The sequence below is a fragment of the Grampus griseus genome (genome assembly GCF_964374135.1).
Source record: "Grampus griseus genome assembly, chromosome: 6".
NCBI lineage: Eukaryota > Metazoa > Chordata > Mammalia > Artiodactyla > Delphinidae > Grampus > Grampus griseus.
The window spans coordinates 89,507,876-89,527,298 of record NC_139000.1 but is presented as its reverse complement, the minus strand read 5'-3'; the positions used below and the strand labels follow the sequence as shown (position 1 = coordinate 89,527,298).

Below are 19,423 nucleotides of genomic sequence, written 5' to 3'. Positions count from 1 at the left end.
ACTTTAATTAGTATATAGCCAAAAAGTTTCCGGTGTAGAAATTAGTTTTAGCACAAATTATTTTTTAGTTTAGTCATTTGAGGTCCCTCTCCCCCTTTATATTGTTACATATAACAAAAACTCAAGTGTCAGAATTAGCTTTTTAAAAATAAATTTTATTTATAATTTGGGGTTTGATAGTAAAATATATTTTTGTTTGCTAAATGAAGGAAGCTGTTTTAATTATTTTAATATTAAATTTGATTTTTTTTAAGTTGAAGTGGGATTTAGATAACTATGTGAACATCTTTAAAGATTTGTTTTAATTTTATCACTCTTTGGTACTTTTAGCGGTCAAGGTAACATTTCTTTCTCCTCTATGCTAAAAATTCAATAAATATGGATATGAATAAATACTTTATTAAAAAGTAGAAAATGAAAGAATACTAATTTGTTCCCTTTTCTATTCAAAATTGGCTTTAGAGTTTTTCGAATTAAAGCTTGGATAAACTAAGACTTGAATACTCATGTTTTTATTTGAATGTGAATTATTTTAAATTTAGTTGTGATATTCTCTGGTTTTGGTTGATATAAATTGTCAATTTTATGGCTTTAAAGTCTTTGAAAATATCTAATAATGAAACAGCAGATATTGATTTGTTTTCTGTTTTGTGGCAGGTTTAATGGGATGTTGAGAAATGAACTGGATAGATGTTAAATAAATTTAGAGAATCTTAGAGATTCATAGTTTACTAATGGTATACACAGTTTGACACTTCGTAGTAATGAAAATTATTTTGTGGATATAACATTTTTTTTCTTGAAAAATTATGACCAGTAAATATAGTTTTATTGGCATTCATTCATTTAGTAGAAGTTTATTGAGTGCCACTTCTCTGCCAGTACTACAGAAAAATAAACTCAGACAAGCAAAGTTCATTTTCTCCCCTCAAAAAGGAAGGGTTTGTAAGTTAGCAAGAAGGGCAACAAACAAGCGACAGAATGCACAGTGAGAGACCTGCTACACAGAAATGTGCACAGAGTTCTGCAGTGGCCTGGGAAAGCGTGAAGCCACAGAGACTGCACCATACTGACTTCTCTAGAGAAAATGAGGGGCGGGGGTGGGGGGCAGGCCGAGGGAGAAGTGCTCTAGGAATGGGAGCAGCACACAGGTGGGGAGGGTAGATCCTTAAGGAAATGGATAATTAGTTGTATATGGCTGGAGCTTGGAGGGAGAGAGAAGAGGTGAGGGGGTGGCTCATGTTAAGAGATCAGACAGGGGACTAGAGGTCAGATTAAGGAGAGTCTTTTATACCTTGCTGAGGTGTTTGAGTTTTATTTGCAGCCAGTGAGAGACCACTGAGAGATTTTTAAGCCAGTGAGTGACATTATTCTATTTTCATTTTAGAAGTATCCCTCTAATGTTGCATTTCTGAAGAATATCACTGCTTATCTATTACAAGTTTAAGGGTCTAAAATAACACACGTTTATTATCTCACAGTTTCTTTGTAGCAGTCATGCACCCATAATCATATATATGCCATCTCTTTGCAATATTGTGTTGGTTAGAAGCAAGTCAGAGGTCACATCCACACTTGAAGGGGAGATGACTATACAAGGCAAGATTCTAGAAGTATTCAGAATTACACTGGAAAATATGTATGTTCCCACCCACAGTTAGCCAAAGTTTGAGAGCACAGTCTCCCAAACCATCCTCATTTCTTATACCAACTGAAAGTTTGGGGGGTTCCCCAAACTACCCTCACATTTGATAATTTTCTAGGACTCATGGAACTCACTGAAAACCGTTCTATTCATGGTTATGTTTTATCACAGGGAAAGGATACACATAAACATCAGCCAGAGGAAGAGACGCATTGGACAGAGTCTATGAGGGTTCCAAGTGCAGAGCTTCCATTGTTCTTAGGATGCGTTACCCGCCCAGCATTGGTGTATGACAAGGAATATGGGTATTGCCAACCAGGAAAGCACTACTGAGCCTCACAGTTCAGTTTTTACTGGGGCTTCATTACATATGCATGATCAATTGAGTATCCCACATGGTTGAACTCTGCCCCCAGGTTGACTGATACTATATGACACATCCTAAATCACATGGTTGTCTTTCTGGCATGGCCAACCTAAGACTATTTGGTATGGCCCGTCCCACCCTAAGATTGGATGTGTTAACCAGCATTCTAAACAAAGATAGAGATCACCTCCTAGAAGCTGACAGCAAAGCCCAAACCCCTCTTTGGTGTCAAATTCTTTACTACATAGTTTCCAGTATAAAATATGTTTCAAAGTTAGATTGTTTTCTACTCCAGAAAGAACTATTGTGTCCTGGTAGAAAGCTGTTTAGCTTTCACTGAACAGTAATAAAAGGTGAAAGCTAAGGCTCAAGAGCAGGCATTTATCCAAAATTGAGAGGGTTATCTCTGTGGAGTTCTTTTTGGTGACCCTGCCACTTTATCCTTGGTATCTTTATAGGGTTTTATATCTTTGAAGGTGTCCCAGAATTTTGCCTTGTGTAGTCATCTCCCCTTCAGTGTGGGAATGACCTCTGACTTGTTTCTAATGAACATTCTAGGATTTTATGGGAAGTCTATGATTTGAATCTCTGTCTCAAGTCTCTGCTTATGCCTGAAGCCTAGTTGTTTGGTCAAATGAGATAAAGATGTAGTTGTTTGGTCAAATGAGATAAAGATGCGAACCCAAGTACTTCCCGGACTAAAGGCTTAAGTTTAAAGGGAGGGGAATTATGACTCAATATAAAGAAGGGTTAATGTTAAAAATTTATCGTATTTGTGATTTTAATTTTTCTGAGTAGTACATAAGTCTAGGTATAATAAATTTGCAACCTAAACATGTAAGGACAGACATATCCATAAATGCCGTGCTATTTACTTGCTAGGCATACCAGGTTATACTTATTTAGGAAATTGGAATGCGTAAGAAACTTTGGATTTTTAGCGGTTATGATTTAATTTTGTTTCCAGCTGCTGTTATTCTTTATTTCTAAGATTTAGAAAAGATGTATTTGGAATCAGGAAATTGGGGTTTTAGTTCTAGCTTTCCATGGGTCATATGAATCCTTTGCTATAGTAAAAGTATACAGAAGAGACAGGTTCATTTCTTCTGTTTTTTCCCCATGGAATTGGTTTAGTATGTTACGTGATATGCATACATCTGCATTTTGGGTTAGTGGTTCCAACTTGAGGAATAAAGTAAAAATGTATAGTTTTCAGGTAATATTTAAACACATGCTAAACATTCTCAACCAGTATTATTATAAGCAAATTTATTAAATATCCTTTATTTTTATTTGCTTTCTAATATGTTTGCTAATTAAGCTTGGGTTCATGGTATGATTTGGATTTATTTGTTAGTGGTCACAAACACACACAGTTCAGCCTCAGAGCTAATATAGCTAATACCTTGAAGTGTAATGAGAAAATTGATGAATTTTCATCTTTTTCTTTCCTGATATAAATATATCATCTGGTTTTGTTTGCAGCTCTGGTAGGAGGTAGAACTTTATTCTTCCATCCTCCTAGGGAAAGCATTGGTGGTTATTTGTTTTGTTTTCTTTTTAATGAGAAATACTTGGGGTAGGCATGTGTTCCTCTGGACATTTTTGAGTAACAAAAGATGGTTGTTAACCTGCCTCCTTACTTGGCCCTGCAGCTGGAGGACATTTTATGACGTGTTTATATATACATGCCTTTAAAGGGAGAGCAGAGGTGACCTCTTCTTCCTAATAGACAGGAAGAGTTTGACTACTCTAGCCAGAGGAGCCAGGCAGCCAAGTGCCTTTTGAGGGAGGGAGGGAACTCTGCTTCCCACCCTTGTAGGCCATCTAGAGGTGCTTTGGAAGCTGAACCATCAAATAATGACTTGGAATATGTTTGTGGTGGGTATATGATTTAAGCTCCCTCCTCTCTCTCCCTAATGAAATCTTTAGTAAATTCTGTCTTGTTTACTAGTCTTTTGTACAAGTGGAACCTTGCAAGGAACCTGAAGGATGCTAACTCCATTCTAGAGGTTCCCCGAGAGAGCTCCAAGGCATGCGAAGCACAGCTGATGGCTGGGGGCACATATATCCAGTGGGCTGCTGGGCTGGACATACTGCAGTAATTACTGCTTGTAGGGTACCTGTAACTGGCATGCAGTTTGTTAAATGCTTTGGTATGTATACTATCTCTACTTGTCCTTATAACAGCCCTGTGAGAACCACCTTCCTTACAGAAATGCAGAAAGGGAGGCTTCAAGAAGTAACTTACTCAGAGTCATCTTGCTTAGTTACGAGTGTGAAGTCAGGCTTCTACCAAGGTATATCTGATTTCAAGTTCCTTGTTACGAACTGCTAAACTGTGCAGGTTTTTTCTTCACTAAGCCTATTCATTGAAGATTAAAATGTATTTTCATTTGTCAATTTAGGAGGAGATAAAAATAGGTGCTCCAGAATTCTGAAAATTTGGAGGGTTTTAACTGTGCAAGAGGTGAAATAAGTAATTACCACATCTTTATATTAATATCACCGTAGGACCTGTTTTCTCCACTCTTGCCAATCAGTCCCTACTCACACATCAAAGTACCATCTCTTTGAAGCCTTCAACTCCTTCACATCCTGGCCAGAAATAAAGTCGGCATATCTGTGTTCACATCATGTTTCAGTTACTGCCACATTGTATTTCTTTCTTCCTTTTGTTAGAGTGAGTTATTAGATTTTATTGTCTCTGTTAAATTTTTAAATAACAGCTTTATTGAAATAATTCACATCTCATGCAATTCACTTTTTTAAAGTGTACAATTCAATAGTTTTTAGTATTTTCAAACTTGTACAATCATCACTGTAATCAATTTCAGAATATTTTCATCACCCCCAAAAGAAAGACTCTATCCATTGTCAGTCATCCCCCAGTTTCCCTTTATTCTCCTGCCCCCCAACCCCAGGCAGCCAATAATCTTTCTGTCTCTATAGACTTGCCTCTTCTAGACATTTTATATAAATGGAATCATACAGTAGGTGGTCTTCTGTGACTGACTTCACTAGCATAATGTCTTCATGGTTCATCCATGTAGTAACATGTATCAGTACTTCATTCCTTCTTTTGGCTGAATAATTTTCCATTGTGTGGATATACCACATTTTGTTTATCCTTTCATCACCTGAAGGACATTTGAGTGGTTTCCACTTTTTGGCTATTAATGAATAATGCTGCTATGAACATTTGTGTACATGTTTTTGTGTGAACATATGTGTTCAGTTCTCTTAGGTATGTATCTAGGAGTAGAATTGTTGGATCATAGGTAACTAACTTTTTGAAGAACTGCCAGACTGCTTTCCAAAGCAGCTGCACCATTTGACTGCATCACCAGCGGATTCCACTTTCTGTACCTCCTCATTAATACTTATTATTTGTCTGCCTTTTTGATTATAGCCATCCAGTGAATGTAAAGGAATATCTCGCTGTGGTTTTGATTTGCATTTTCCTGATGGCTCCTCATTAAATTTTAAATTGTTCTGGGTAAGAAATAGTCTTCTCTTTCTGATCTCCTAAAACACCCACAGTATTTTCCACATATTAGCTCATAATAAATGTTTAAATTTATAACCCTATTTTAAAAATTTTCATTAAAGGGGGAGATAGTCCTTAAAGTTTTTTACCTCTTTGGAAAATGTGCTCTACCCACATCACTATCATTTTGCTCTTACCTTTACCCTCACACCTGTGTCTCATAGCCTCACAGGTATACATATGTATTATGTTTGACCTCTCATTACTAAGCCCTGCATACCAAATGACTTGCTGAATGTTAATTAAATGAATGAATGAATGGAGTGTTGTTCATGTTCATTCTGGATTGTTGAGCTTGTCCCTGGGGACATGTGGGTGTTCTGTTTCTGCTACATGCTAATAACCTACTCAAAGATATAAAGAGCATTAGAGGCTTCATTTTAAACTGTCATCTCCAGAAAAATAGACTCACCTCTAGACAACTGCTTTTAAAATACAGTTTTAATTTGTCTTTTTGCATACTATTTAAATTGTTACTGTTTGTTTGAGGGGTTTCCTGTGTAGGCAGTTCCAGATTTGTGTTTATTCCTTATCTGAGGAATTCTGTGAAATATTAGCCTGGTAAATCAAGAAAGTTCATCATAGAAGCTATACTTCATTATAAGGCATACTTAAAATGCTTCAAAATGATATATGATTTTTAAGGATTTAAAGAAGATATCAAAGCCTGTCATTCAAATTTCAAAGGAACTCTATTCAACTTTAACACTATGTAAATAAACATTGGCTGATATACATATATGTTTCTAATATATTGTGTTAGGAAAATAAAAGTGTTTAATTATGTTGATATACTTTCTTGTGCTAACATTAACTTAACCTTGTGAACAGAGCAGTTATTTATTAGCAAATCTTTATGTAAATAAAACCTTTCTCTAGTGAATTTACTATAGAAACACTGGAACGCAGTCAAGATTGTTTTGTACAATTGCTGAAATTTGCTAAAATATGAATTGTGATAAGATGATGTGGTGTTTTTTAGGTATCCAAATACAGGGTTTAAATATTTGTTGCTTTCGTGCTCTGAGAGAAAAACAAGACTAGTTGATTTCATTAAGTCTGTGTGCCTTGGATCCTTAGTACGATAGCCTCTTTTGAAAATCAAGAATATCATTCTGTGCTCTAAGTGGTAGCACCAGTGGGTGGCTGTCATGGTGATGATATTCAAATACAAGTGTGAAAGCTTTTCTGGACATTAGGTCAAAAAAACAGTCTAGTCCTTAAATGAGTAGCTGCTGTTACATTAATGTAACCTTCTGGCATTTAAACACTATGCTCATAGTGATTTAAAGCACATGGCTTACAGTTCTTAGCTTCTAACACTACTTCTTACATCATTATTAGAAAAATTACTGTTAATAGAAGTGGTCATACTTGCTTTTTTTCTCAACATGATGATAATTTAATATTCAAAGTGTAGTTTTTGATTCCTACTTATCATTCTAATTTACATTTCTAAAGATTTATATCATTTTGAGTAAGTTCTAATCCTGTGTAATGATGCAAATGTTGTCAACAACCTAAATTCAGTTTGATCTCATACTAGTACAGAATTCCAGGTATATTACTACGAGCTATGCATATTTAGTTAAATTTATACTGAATAATAAGATTTCGTGAAGTTATAAATGTATACCTATATAGTTTCTTGCCATTCTTGACTTCCATAATAGTGAGGGTCAACATTTTCTTCTGTTCCTTCTTCTTGGGCTTCATGGTGATCATCGTGATCTTCACTGTCACCATCATCTTGAAATCTCCTGAAAACCTGGGTCTTCAGTTGTATTGTTTGACCATTAGTGCTTCTTTGTTCACCATAATAAATAGTGTGTATATGAGGGAAGCAGAGGAAAATGTATGAGCTTATTGGCTCTTTTAGCTTATTTTGATCTACACGAATGTATGTTAAATGATGGTAATGTAGTGGGTCAACAGATGGACACATCAATGTGACATTGATATCTGAAAAATACAAATTAAAAATTAATCCTGCTGAATTACATCCATAATCCTATATTGAATTTTATTAAAATGTTTATGGGGTATAGTTTTATTAATTAAAATACTTGTAAGTGGAATTATTTTTTACAGTAATCAAATAGTAAAATGAAAATGAAACTATAAGTGAATTTTATATTATCAAAATAAACAATGGCTTCATTGGCTATTAAGTAATTATTTAAGTATTAAATAAATTATTTAAGTAATAAATTCTTAGTAGAAACAATCTCAAAAAGAAAAAAGTGAAAATCACCTATAGTTCTACTACTCAGGATCTCATATTTCTTTGTATACTCTACAGTACTAATTCTCAATGTTCAAGGTGATAACATTTAATAGAAAAGACTATAAACCTTGGAGTACACCTTTCTCTGGGGCCAATTTCTGCCATTTCCCTAGCCAGCTTCAAAGCAACCATTTTCAGCAATTTGTAAAGCATATGGTTTTAAAGATTTGTTCTTTAAAAGGTCAAAATACTCTTCTTTCTGTCTTTAAAAGACAATGATGCTCCTAATGAATTCAGTAAAGTTGCAGGATACAAAATTAATACACAGAAATCTGTTGCATTTCTATACACTAACAACGAAAGATCAGAAAGAGAAATTAAAGAAACAATCCAACTTACCATCACGTCAAAAAGAATAAAATAACTAGGAATAAACCTACCTAAGGAAACAAAAGACCTGTCTGTACTCCAAAAACTATAAGATGCTGATGAAAGAAATCGAAGATGATACAAACAGATGGAAAGATGTACCATGTTCTTGGATTGGAAGAAGCGATATTGTCAAAATGACTATACTACCCAAGGCAATCTACAGATTCAGTGCAATCCCTATGAAATGGCATTTTTCACAGAACTAGAACCAAAAAAATCTTAAAATTCATGTGGAGACACAAAAGACCCTGAATAGCCAAAGAAATCTTGAGAAAGAAAAATGAAGCTGGAGGAATCAGGCTCCCTGACTTCAGACTATACTACAAAGCTACAGTCATCAAAATGGTGTGGTACTGGCACAGAAACAGACATATAGATCAATGGAACAGGGTAGAAAGCCCAGAAATAAACCCGCACACCTATGGTCAATTAATCTACGACAGAGGAGGCAAGACTATACAATGGAGGAAAGACAGTGTGTTCAGTAAATGGTGCTGGGAAAACTGGACAGCTACATGTAAAACAATGAAATTAGAACATTCTTTAACACCATACACAAATTAAACTCAAAATGGATTAAAGACCTAAATGTGAAACCAGATACTATAAAACCCTTAGAGGAAAACTTAGGCAGAACACTCTTTGACATAAATCACAGCAATATCTTTTCTAAGCCATCTCCTAGAGTAATGGAAATAAAAAAATAAATAAACAAATGGGACCTCATTAAACTCAAAAGCTTTTGCACAGCAAAGAAACCATAAAAAAAATGAAAAGACAACCTACAAAATGGAAAAAAATATTTGCAAACGATGCAACCGACAAGGAATTAGTCTCCATTTATAAAGAGCTCATACAACTCCATAACAAAAGACCAAACAACTCAGTCAAAAAATGGTCAGGAGACCTAAATAGACATTTCTCTAAAGACGATATACAGATGGCCAAGAGGCACATGAAAAGATGCTCAACATCGCTAATTATTAGAGAAATGCAAATCAAAACTACAATGAGATATCACCTCACACCAGTCAGAATGGCCATCATCAAACAATCTATAAACAATAAATGATGGAGAGGGTGTGGAGAAAAGGGAACCCTCCTACATTGTTGGTGGGAATATAAATTGGTACAGCCACTATGGAGAACAGTATGGAGGTTCCTTAAGAAACTAAAAATACAGCTACCATATGATCCAGCAATCCCACTCCTGGGCATATATCTGGAGAAATCCATGGTTCGAAAGGATAGAGGCACCCCAAATGTCATTGCAGCACTGTTTCCAATAGCCAAGACATGGAAGCAACCTAAATATCCATCGACAGATGAATGGATAAACAAGATAGGGTACATATATACAATGGAATATTACTCAGCCATTAAAAAAGAATGAAATAATGCCATTTGCAGCAACATGGATGGACCTGGAGATTATCACACTAAGTAAAGTAAGTCAGAGAAAGAAAAATATCATATGATATCATTTATATGCAGAATCTAAGAAAAAATGATACAAATGAACTTATTTACAAAACAGAAACAAACTCACAGACTGAGAGAACGAACTTATAGTTACCAGGGGGGAAGAGTGGGGGAGAGGAATAGATTTGGAGTTTGGGATTGACATGTACAACAAGGACATACTCTATAGCACAGGGATCACTGCTCGATATTCTATAATAACCTAAATGGTAAAATAATTTGAAAAAGAATAGATACATGTATATGTATAACTAAATCACTTTGCTGTTCACCTGAAACTAACACAACATTGTTAATCAACTATGCTCCAATATAAAATAAAAATTAAATAAGTAAATAAATTAAAATTAAATAAATAAATAATAAAAATAAAAACAATACACACAAAAAAATGAAATTTTACATACTTTCAATTTCATTATTTTCTAGGTATAGGTGTTCTAAATTTCTTGGAATATAGAATGCTTGCTTCAGTTTGTTGTGTCCAACATTGAGCTCTATAAGGTTGGAAAGATTAAAAATATAATAAGGGATGTCTTGTAGTTTATTGTGTGACATTCTTAGAGCATGAAGTTTTGGGAGTTCTTTGAAGTAATTTTCTGGTATAGCAGATATTGAATTATTTTCTAAAGACAGATACATAAGTGAAGAAGGCAAACCAGGAGGCATTGATTCTAATCTGTTATTACATAGGTTAAGCTGCATTAGTTTTTCCATTTTCGCAAGGATTTTTTCTTGTAATGTAGAATCATCAATTTGATTGTAACAAAGATCAAGCATGGTCAAGTTTACTAGCCCATTTACAGCATTTGTCTGCAGTCTGGAGATCTGATTGTAACCAAGAAGAATCCTTTCCAAAGACTTAGGAAGAGGAAATGGAAAGTCTTCTAAATTGTTATGCTGTAGGTGAAGTTGTAGTAGATTTGACAATTTGGCAAACACACCATGATCAATATTTTGAGATTTAATTTTGTTGTGGCTGAGATTGATTTCTTTAAGATGAGTGGCATTGATGAATGAATCTGCAGTCACAACCTCAATTTCATTAAACTGAAGATAAACTTGCTGAATGTATGCTGGAATATTTGGGATAGTCTTGAGTTTGCGATTATCACAGTACATTGATGATGGAAAGTTAGGTGGACAGAAGCATTCACTGGCACAACCTAAAGTATGCTGATGAAATGGAACTCCATAATCTTCATTTTGATGAAATTGGAATTCTGGTTGGTAGACATCATCTGGTTCTTGGTCATAATCTTCATTCCATTGATAACTTTCATACTGGCAATATACTTTGACTCCAAGAAAGAAGAAAAGGACACACACTGGACTTGAAAAGCCCATGTTCCTTTTTTTGTCCTATTACAAGGCAAAAAGGAAATATATTGTGGGAAAAGTGAGTAAACTTAGAATAATTTCTATATAAATTGACAGTTATATAAAATGCATAATATCTATATCTGTATTGAAATATATAAAAGAGTGTCCAGAATTAATGGGTACTGCTCAGACCAAAATTAATGTATAAGGTGGTATTTTTTAAAAAGTCACATACTGCATTGAACCAGACTAAGTAACCATCTTTTAAGAGAATCTCGATTTGTCTTGTTTACTAGACTATAGATTTACAATGATAGCATGACATCTCTCCACCCCAAAGCCAAGTGCTCTTTCCATATAAATGCTGGATGTTCTCACTGACTATTTGGCCCCTTCAGTGATGTTTACTGCCTATGAGAAGAGAGACTCTATGTTTTAGTTACTTAGGAGATTCTTGATATTAACCAAAATTTTCCCGCTGCAACTTTTGTTTGCTGATGTTCTTTTCTGCTCTTTGGAAGAACATAGAACACTCCATTTTACGTGAAAGCTTGAGATACTAAAAATAACTATCATGTTTCCTCTTAGTGTTTTCTGTCCAAGACTAACTGTGACTTCAAATTTTCCCTGTGAAATAGTTTGCAGAATCCAATTATTTTGTCTCTGACTCTACTTGAATAACTACTTTAAATCACAAACACACACAACATTTACATTCTACAAAATTATTTTCTAATTGATTATTCTATACATTTTTCCTATTACCTTCCTAGCTTCTTTCTTTCCACTGATATTTTGGAGTTAATTTCTGGATACACAGATATTAAAAACACACTGTCCTGTCTCCCAGGAGTTTAGGTCTTAGTGGAGAATCAGATGATGACTTTGCCTCTTTCTTCACCAAGAAAATAGAAGAGACAATCATTTACTCTAATATATTGACTTCTATTTAATCTTATCCCTTCCTACATAAAATGCCAAAATGGTAATGGTTTCATCTTTTAAACAATTTTGATTTTGAAATTCATAAAGTTTCCTTTTGCAAATCTAAATAGACTCCATCCATTGTTCCTTTTTATCCATGTGATTCATGGAGGACATGGCATTTGCATTAGACTTTGAAGGAATGTGAGGGTTCTCACAGAGGGAAATAGGGAAGATTTGCAGCTAGAAGAGATGAGCAAAAACATGTAAGCAACAAAGGGTGAGATGTTTGGGATGTGGTGGTTAACTGTTGAAGGAGCACAATAAGACTGTTACAGCCAATCTCAACCAGAACCTAAAGGCCTAAATTGTGACCTCAGGAATTTGCACTCTGGGAATGAACACCTAGTTTAATTCATTAATATAGCTGAGCCATAATCTTCACACTGCAGTGTTCATGCATCAAGTAAGATAGAGTCCTGGGAGGAGAAGTGAAAGAGTATGGTCTCATCCCAAAGGGCAGTGTTCAGTGCTGGCTGACCCAGACAGGGCACTGGGAAGCTCCCAGTGGGTATGATTAGTAGTGCTTTTTCACCTGCTATAATTAGTGACCCTGTACTAGATGTTGTGTGTGGACATGGTTAGAAAAGAGCCTTGCAAATATTACTAGTGATTTAGTTAGTTTGATTGGGTTACTTGATGATTGTCTCGAATTTTAGAGGTGAGGCACTGTGCTTGGTGGGAAATACAGAAATGAAGAAAATATGAAGACATGAGCATACAATTTAGTAGACATATTCTCAGGCAGAGGGAAATACGGTTTGCAGCAGAGATACCAGTGCTGTGGGAACCAGTGTCTTAACCCTGCTTGCGGGAGACAGGGAAACCTTTGCAGACATCATTTGGCCAAGACTTCGGGAGATTCACAGGAATGGGTATAGAACACCCTATACATATTACTCTCTAGTTGATAATATTTTATGTATTAAAATTATAGTATTTTATACTCATTATACCATAGCATATCAACTTTTTTTTTAAGTGCTTGTCATACTTCATTTAAAGTACTGCACCATGGAGTTGAGATGAAAGTAGAAGCAGAGGCAGAGACGTGCAGCTGTGCAGGGTCAGGCCATGTAGGGGGTCTCAGAAGCTGACTGATACACAGTTGAACTTTGAAAAGAGTACTGCTCATCAGAACTCTGAATTTTAACCTTGTGTTAGAACATCAGTAATCATCAGTTAGTAATCTTACATTTGAGAATTAAAGTCATGACTGTTCAACAACTACAAGAAATTGTTGGGAAAAAAGGAGACCTGGATGATACTTTTGGTTCAGCATTTACCTTTGCCTAGGAATCAAGACCTCATGATGAGGGCCTCTCTGAAAATAAAGGGATTCTTAGTATTATCTGCTTTTGGTCTTCTTGGCCGCCTAAGAAGAAAGGTCTTTCCCTGAAGACATTTTCTCTTCTAAATCTGAGTTCATCATCATTGTCCTCATCCACTGAGGACCTCGGCCCTCTAGCTCAACCTTGTCCCACTCCCTTTTCAATAAGTGCTGTTTTCTGGTCTAAAATCCATTCCATCTCCATTGATATACCCATTATTTTCTATTTTTTTTACTCCTCAACTTCACCCCTGATCATTTTCCCTGTTATAGTCCTCTCATTTCTTTTTATCCAAATTTTTCATTCAGCTAATCTTTTACCAGCCATTTGCAAGGCATACTTTTATTACTTCTGCCTTTTATGTTCGGCAATTTATGCCTTGTCTCCTATAGCATAACTCATAGCAAAACATTATAACTCACTGTCAATCATCTCATTTCTCAACCTCTAATTTTTGACAGACTCTAGTACAATGCACAGTTTGTAAGTGCTCACAGATTTGTTGAATGCATGATTGATTTTTTGTTATAGATTACATCTTGTTAGTGATGTTTATTGCTACTAATGTTGATTATTTCTAGGCATTTATTTCACCACAGTGATTTCTCTAAATGAACATTTTCACAGAGAACATGGCTATTCTATTTTCTATTGAATATTTCTGTCACAATATACTATATTCACTTTCCTACCTGTATTCCTTACCTTGTTTAGTAGAAAAATCACAAATGTGAAAAAGAAAGTTTAAGGCAAACTGAAATATGTTACCAGGTTTTTAAAATTACTCATTAATATGAATTTTTCATATTATAGCTAAAAAAGTTTCTATGTCATAACATTTCTCTTACCTGGAAAAAAGCACTCGTGCTTTCATCAAGAAAGTTCTAAGTTAAATTACTAATCAAAATGAGATGGAACTTTGTCCTGGAAAGTTTAAAGTAATTGGAAAGCTTCATAGCATTTTATTATTTTAAAAACTTAATTGTTTTGTTGGTATGCCACAGAAACTAAAATATAAGAAACCAAGTATTAGGATATGATTCAGAATTTTTTCCAAAGCAGTTTTAAATTTAACCCTGTAAAATTAAAGTTGTATACATCACTGTCACACACAAGGCCTAAGGAAGTAAAACTCTTTTGCTATTAAAAATATGAAAGTCTCAAAATTATTTTTAGCCATAATACATTTGGATCTTAATTAACTGAAACCCAAGAAACTAGAACATTCAGTGCTAGATAGAGTACTTGTATTTTCTCTTTGAGGAAGAGGCAAACACATCGTAACATCAGAGATTTGGTTAATAAAGAAATTTTGAGAAAATTTCTAGTGAAATTTGTACAAATACCCATTTCTCTAAAACCAGAATCTCTAGCATTGCTCAGATGTATGGCTCAAAGGCGTTCGCTGTTTTTTTGTCACTTAAAGTTGAGAGAGAGAGGGAGAGGGAGAGAGAAACAGAAAATTATTCCATTAACGTGAGAATCTTTCATTCAAAGTAAAAAAAAATCTAAACAAAAATCATTATTGGGTAAATCTTAAGTTAGAAAATTAAATTCCCTATATTATTTCCCTGAATATTTTTGCTAATCAAATGTTAATGTAGCTTTTACCAGATATTGCTTATAAAAATGTGCATTTATGATGGCTATAATCTATTTTAATGTTAAATCAAATATATTTTAAACAGTAGGAATATTTTCTTTAAAAAATGAAAATTATTTTATCATCATACCTGTTGAGTTTGCTTTAGTTTTCAGGGGCTGATGAATTTGCAAATCCTGTAAATGAATCAGAAATTCCTAAATTCTTAAACTGAATCTCTTAAAAATCCACAGTAACTGTGTGTCCAGGCAGGGCTGTCCCTTGAATTGCTATAGCAATTTAAGCAAATATAATCTACTTGGAAAATACTTGGGTTGAATTAAAATTATGTATTTCTTTTCATTATCCAAAACTTTGTGGACTCAAATTAAAATGCTTGTGTTCTTGGTCAGATTTATGTGGCTTACTTCTTTCTTTTCCCCTTAATTTTGGTTTGAGGTATGGCAAGAATTTCCTCTAGTATGAAAGGCAAACAGAACTAAATGAAACAGCATGTACTGATTACTGTTTTATTTTCATTTTCATGCCAAAGAATTCTTCAAAGTAAGGTCCACTGTAACATGGAGCTCAGTGTCTTGGCATTTTAAGGTGGAACTCAGAGTCATCTTGAGACCTCGGTTGTCTGATACCGTGTATTCACACCAGTGCTTCCCTTTATTAAGACAAGGAACCAGGATGAGAAACATACAGCATTTCATATCTAGTTTATTTTAAAAATGAAATAGATGGTCATTAGTGACACAGATTAAATATATCACTTTTCCATACAAAGAAGTATACCTTCTTTTCTATCAGCTATCCCCTTTCTCACCTTCCTCCCAAATACATCCACTAGCATGTGTTCTAATAACCTTTGAAATAAAATTAATCTCTTAGTTATGGAATTCACTCAGAAGGTATATCTCTGATTTGTCTGTTTTTACTAGTACAAAAAAATAATTTTATAGTATTGAATAAGATGGAATTAGGAACTTCTGTTGACCAGCTGTTATTGCTTTTATTTTGCAGATGTAGAAAATTTACAAATTTCACTGAGCTGTCTCTCTTGAAGAGTGGCAGTTAACTACTTAAATGCTATATTTTTATACCAATATTTTCATATTTTAAACAGAGTTAACTTGTATCTCTTGGCAGTGAACTTTGAGTTCATTCTTTGGGAGATTCTTTCAAGCTTGTACAAACTAATAAGGTAAAGTGATTCCTGGAATTTGTTTTCGTTTCCTCAAAATAGTATTTTCCATTAGGTTTTCATAAAGAATGCACAAGATTTATTTTGTTATACTTCAGATTTTTAAAAAGTGTACAGTGTTTCAAGAGATGTTTTGGCAATACTGTAAAAACCTCATCTATTATTTGAGACACTGGTATGTAAAACGTGGCAGACCATATTTGGGCCAAGATTTCATCTTGTTACTGATCTTTTCCATATGTTTCCTTTTAGTGTTTGTTCTTAAAACTCAGACTTCCATGCTAAGGAGAAGAGAGCAAATCTGTACTTTTTCCAAAAATCATTCTACATGCCCTCACAGTTCTTTTGGAAGGTTAATGTAAAATTAACAGCTTAATTTTTATTAAATTCTTCTTTTAACTCTGTGATTTGAACTTATGATAGTGATTATGTTGTTCATGTTCCTAACAAATGTGAAAATATTTATCAATATATAGCTAGAACACTCAGAGTTGAAAGTGTCTAGGAAATTTAAATAAGGTTGATGGTGTCTAGGAGGTTTAGGTTTGGCAGGGGGTGGGAAGGGTGGTTTGAGTCAGGCCTTAGAGGAAAACTAGAAGCTGCAAGTGATTGTGATAGTTCACTGTTTCAGTTGGTGGTTATTTTATTTTATTTAAAAATTGTTTTTAGTTTTATTTATTTATTTTTGGCTGTGCTGCACTGCTTGCGGGATCTTAGTTCCCTGACCAGGGACTGAACCCTCACCCTCGGCAGTGAAAGCACAGAGCCCTAACCACTGGGCCACCAGGGAATTCCCTCAGTTGGTGATTATAATTGTAGCAATTAGGGAGAGAAGTCAGTTGAATTGGTGAAAGTCTAAATTATATTCTATGATTATAATTTGACTGAAGTAGATAAACTATCTCAGAGCCAGATAACTAGTGCTGGCTAGGAAAGGTCTGACTGAGACTGGTAATTATGGTAATAAACCATAATAAAGATTTTTAATTCATTTATTCATCCAGCTAATATTTGTTGAGCACCTACTTTGTTCAAGGCAGTTTTAGGTGCTGAGAACCCAGCAGTAAAATTCCCTATTATCACTGAAGAGGAAGAGAGAAAATAAACATGTCAAGTGGTGTGGAGTGCAATGGAGAGGAACAAAGCAAGGCAGAGGGGTAAAAATGAATGAGCACAGGGGTTTAAGTCAATAGTTCTGACACTACTGTGATGTATGCTGGAAAGGAATGGTTATGTAACTGTGGTGAATGGGGGAGCCAGGTGTCTCACAGCTGGAGGGAGGTTACAGATAAGCAAGTGGAGGTGGTGGGAATGAAAGGCTATGGTTGTTTTAGATCTCATTAATACTTGACATTATCTAACTTTCCCCCCAATTTTTAGGTATATGATGGTATTACTTGTGATTTTAATTTCCATTTCCCTGATTACTAAAGAGGTTGAACATTTTTTCAAATGTTTTTCAGCCATTTGGATTTTCTCTTCTGAGGTATGCCTGTTAATGTTTTTGCTCATTTTTCTGTTGTGTTATTTGTCTTTTTCTTATTTATTTTTAGGGTTTTTTTATATGTTTATGGATACCCATTTTTTGTTATATGTGTGACACTGTCATCATTTTTCAGTTGATTCTCTTGGATTTTTCAGGTTGATTCTCTTGGGTTTTGCATATGAATCATATGCAAATGATATTGTACCTTCTTTCTAATTGTTTTTGGGAGGATAGCTCTTATTTCAAGAAGATATTTTGCAAATCTTTACTCTTCAGACAATTGGACTGTTGCTTTGTGTTTCTCCCGGTTAACTCCTAAGTAAACCACATGAGATAAAAGTACAATTCAAATCAATAAGCCACATGATAACAAAACTGGAAGACATCATAGAAACTTCATCAAATAAGGAGGTATAGAGAGAAGAATTCAAAAAGACCAGCATACAACCAGCCACAGATGGCAAAGAGAGAGCAAGGAAGCACTCAAAGGCTCATGGAGCAGCCAGTACTTTCCACCCTCACAGAGTAAAGTTCCAAGATAATATACACAATTAAAAAGTAGTTGTCTATATAATCCATTAAATTTTTTTTTTCACTGACTGGGACTGAGTACAAAACAATAGCGTTTTCAGACTCAGGAAAGGGTGATAAGATGTGTTTCCCTTTGCCAAATTAATGGGAATGCCAAATTAATGGGAATATTTTCTTTTCTGTTAAAGGAGAGGGTAGGCCATGTGGATCCAGGAAGCAGAATTCCTATTACTTATGTTTACTCAAGTTAACAGTTATTAAGGAAATTTTTAGGAGAGGGTTATACAGGAGTGAAGTACTGACACATACTGAAATTTTTAGGAGAGGTTGGCAAGGTTCTGGGATGGGTATGTCTGCTTGGTGGAGTGAGTGAATGAATGGATGTTTGCTGGATGAAGTGGGAGTATGAACTGGGAACGGGCACAGAAGAACCTTCTGGAGTGATAGAAATCTTTTATATCTTGATCTGCTTTGAACGAATGGTGCTAAGACAACTGGAACACATGCAAAAATTTACTGAAAATGGAACAAAGACCTAAGTGTTAGAGCTAATATGGTTAAATTTTAGAAGAAAATATAATGTTAGTCATTATGACCTTGGGTTAGGCATCAGTTTCTTAAATGTGGCACTAAAAGCGCAAGAATCAGAAGAAAAAATAGGTAAATTGGATGTCATTAAAATTTAAATTGTTTTCTGTGCCAAAAGATACTATCAAGAAAGTGGGAAAAAAAAAAACCCACACATGGGAGAAAAATTTTGCAAATCATATATCTGATTAAGACCTTGTGTCTAGAATAAATAAAGAACTCGTACAACTCAATAATAATAATAATAATATTAAAATGAGTGAAGGATCTGAATAAATGTTTCTTCAAAGATAACAAATGGTCCACAAACACATGAAAAGATGCTCAACATCACTAGTCATCAGGAAAATGCAAATCAGAGCCACAATGAAGTACCACTTCACATTCTCTAGGATAGCTGAAATTAAAAATATGGACAATTGCAAGTGTTGGTGAGGATGTGGAGATTTTGGAATCTACATATATTGCTGATGAAAAATAAAAATGGCACAGCCACTTTGGAAAACAATCTATAGTTCCTCAGAAAGTTAAACATAAAGTTGCCATTTGACCCATCAGTTTTACTCCTAAGTATATACCCAGGAAAAGTGAAGACATATGTTCACACAAAAACTTGAATGCACATATTTATAACAGCCAGAAAGTAGAAACAACTTATATGTTGATCAGTTGGTGAATGGATGAA

The 19,423-nt window shown here is 34.6% G+C and overlaps 2 protein-coding genes across 3 annotated transcripts in view; one reads left to right on the top strand and one right to left on the bottom strand.

The window, feature by feature from the left end:
* Nucleotides 1-19,423, top strand: part of CENPP (centromere protein P) — a gene marked incomplete at its 5' end in the record, with an annotated part of 225,545 nt that overhangs the window by 79,676 nt on the left and 126,446 nt on the right. The gene's annotated exons all lie outside the window — the stretch shown is intronic.
* Nucleotides 6,234-11,050, bottom strand: OMD (osteomodulin; the record flags this gene model as incomplete). Its single annotated transcript, XM_082655940.1, has 2 exons — nt 6,234-7,524; nt 10,111-11,050. 2 exons carry the CDS (start codon nt 11,048-11,050, stop codon nt 7,199-7,201), a joined length of 1,266 nt encoding a protein of 421 aa, XP_082512066.1. The 3' UTR covers nt 6,234-7,198.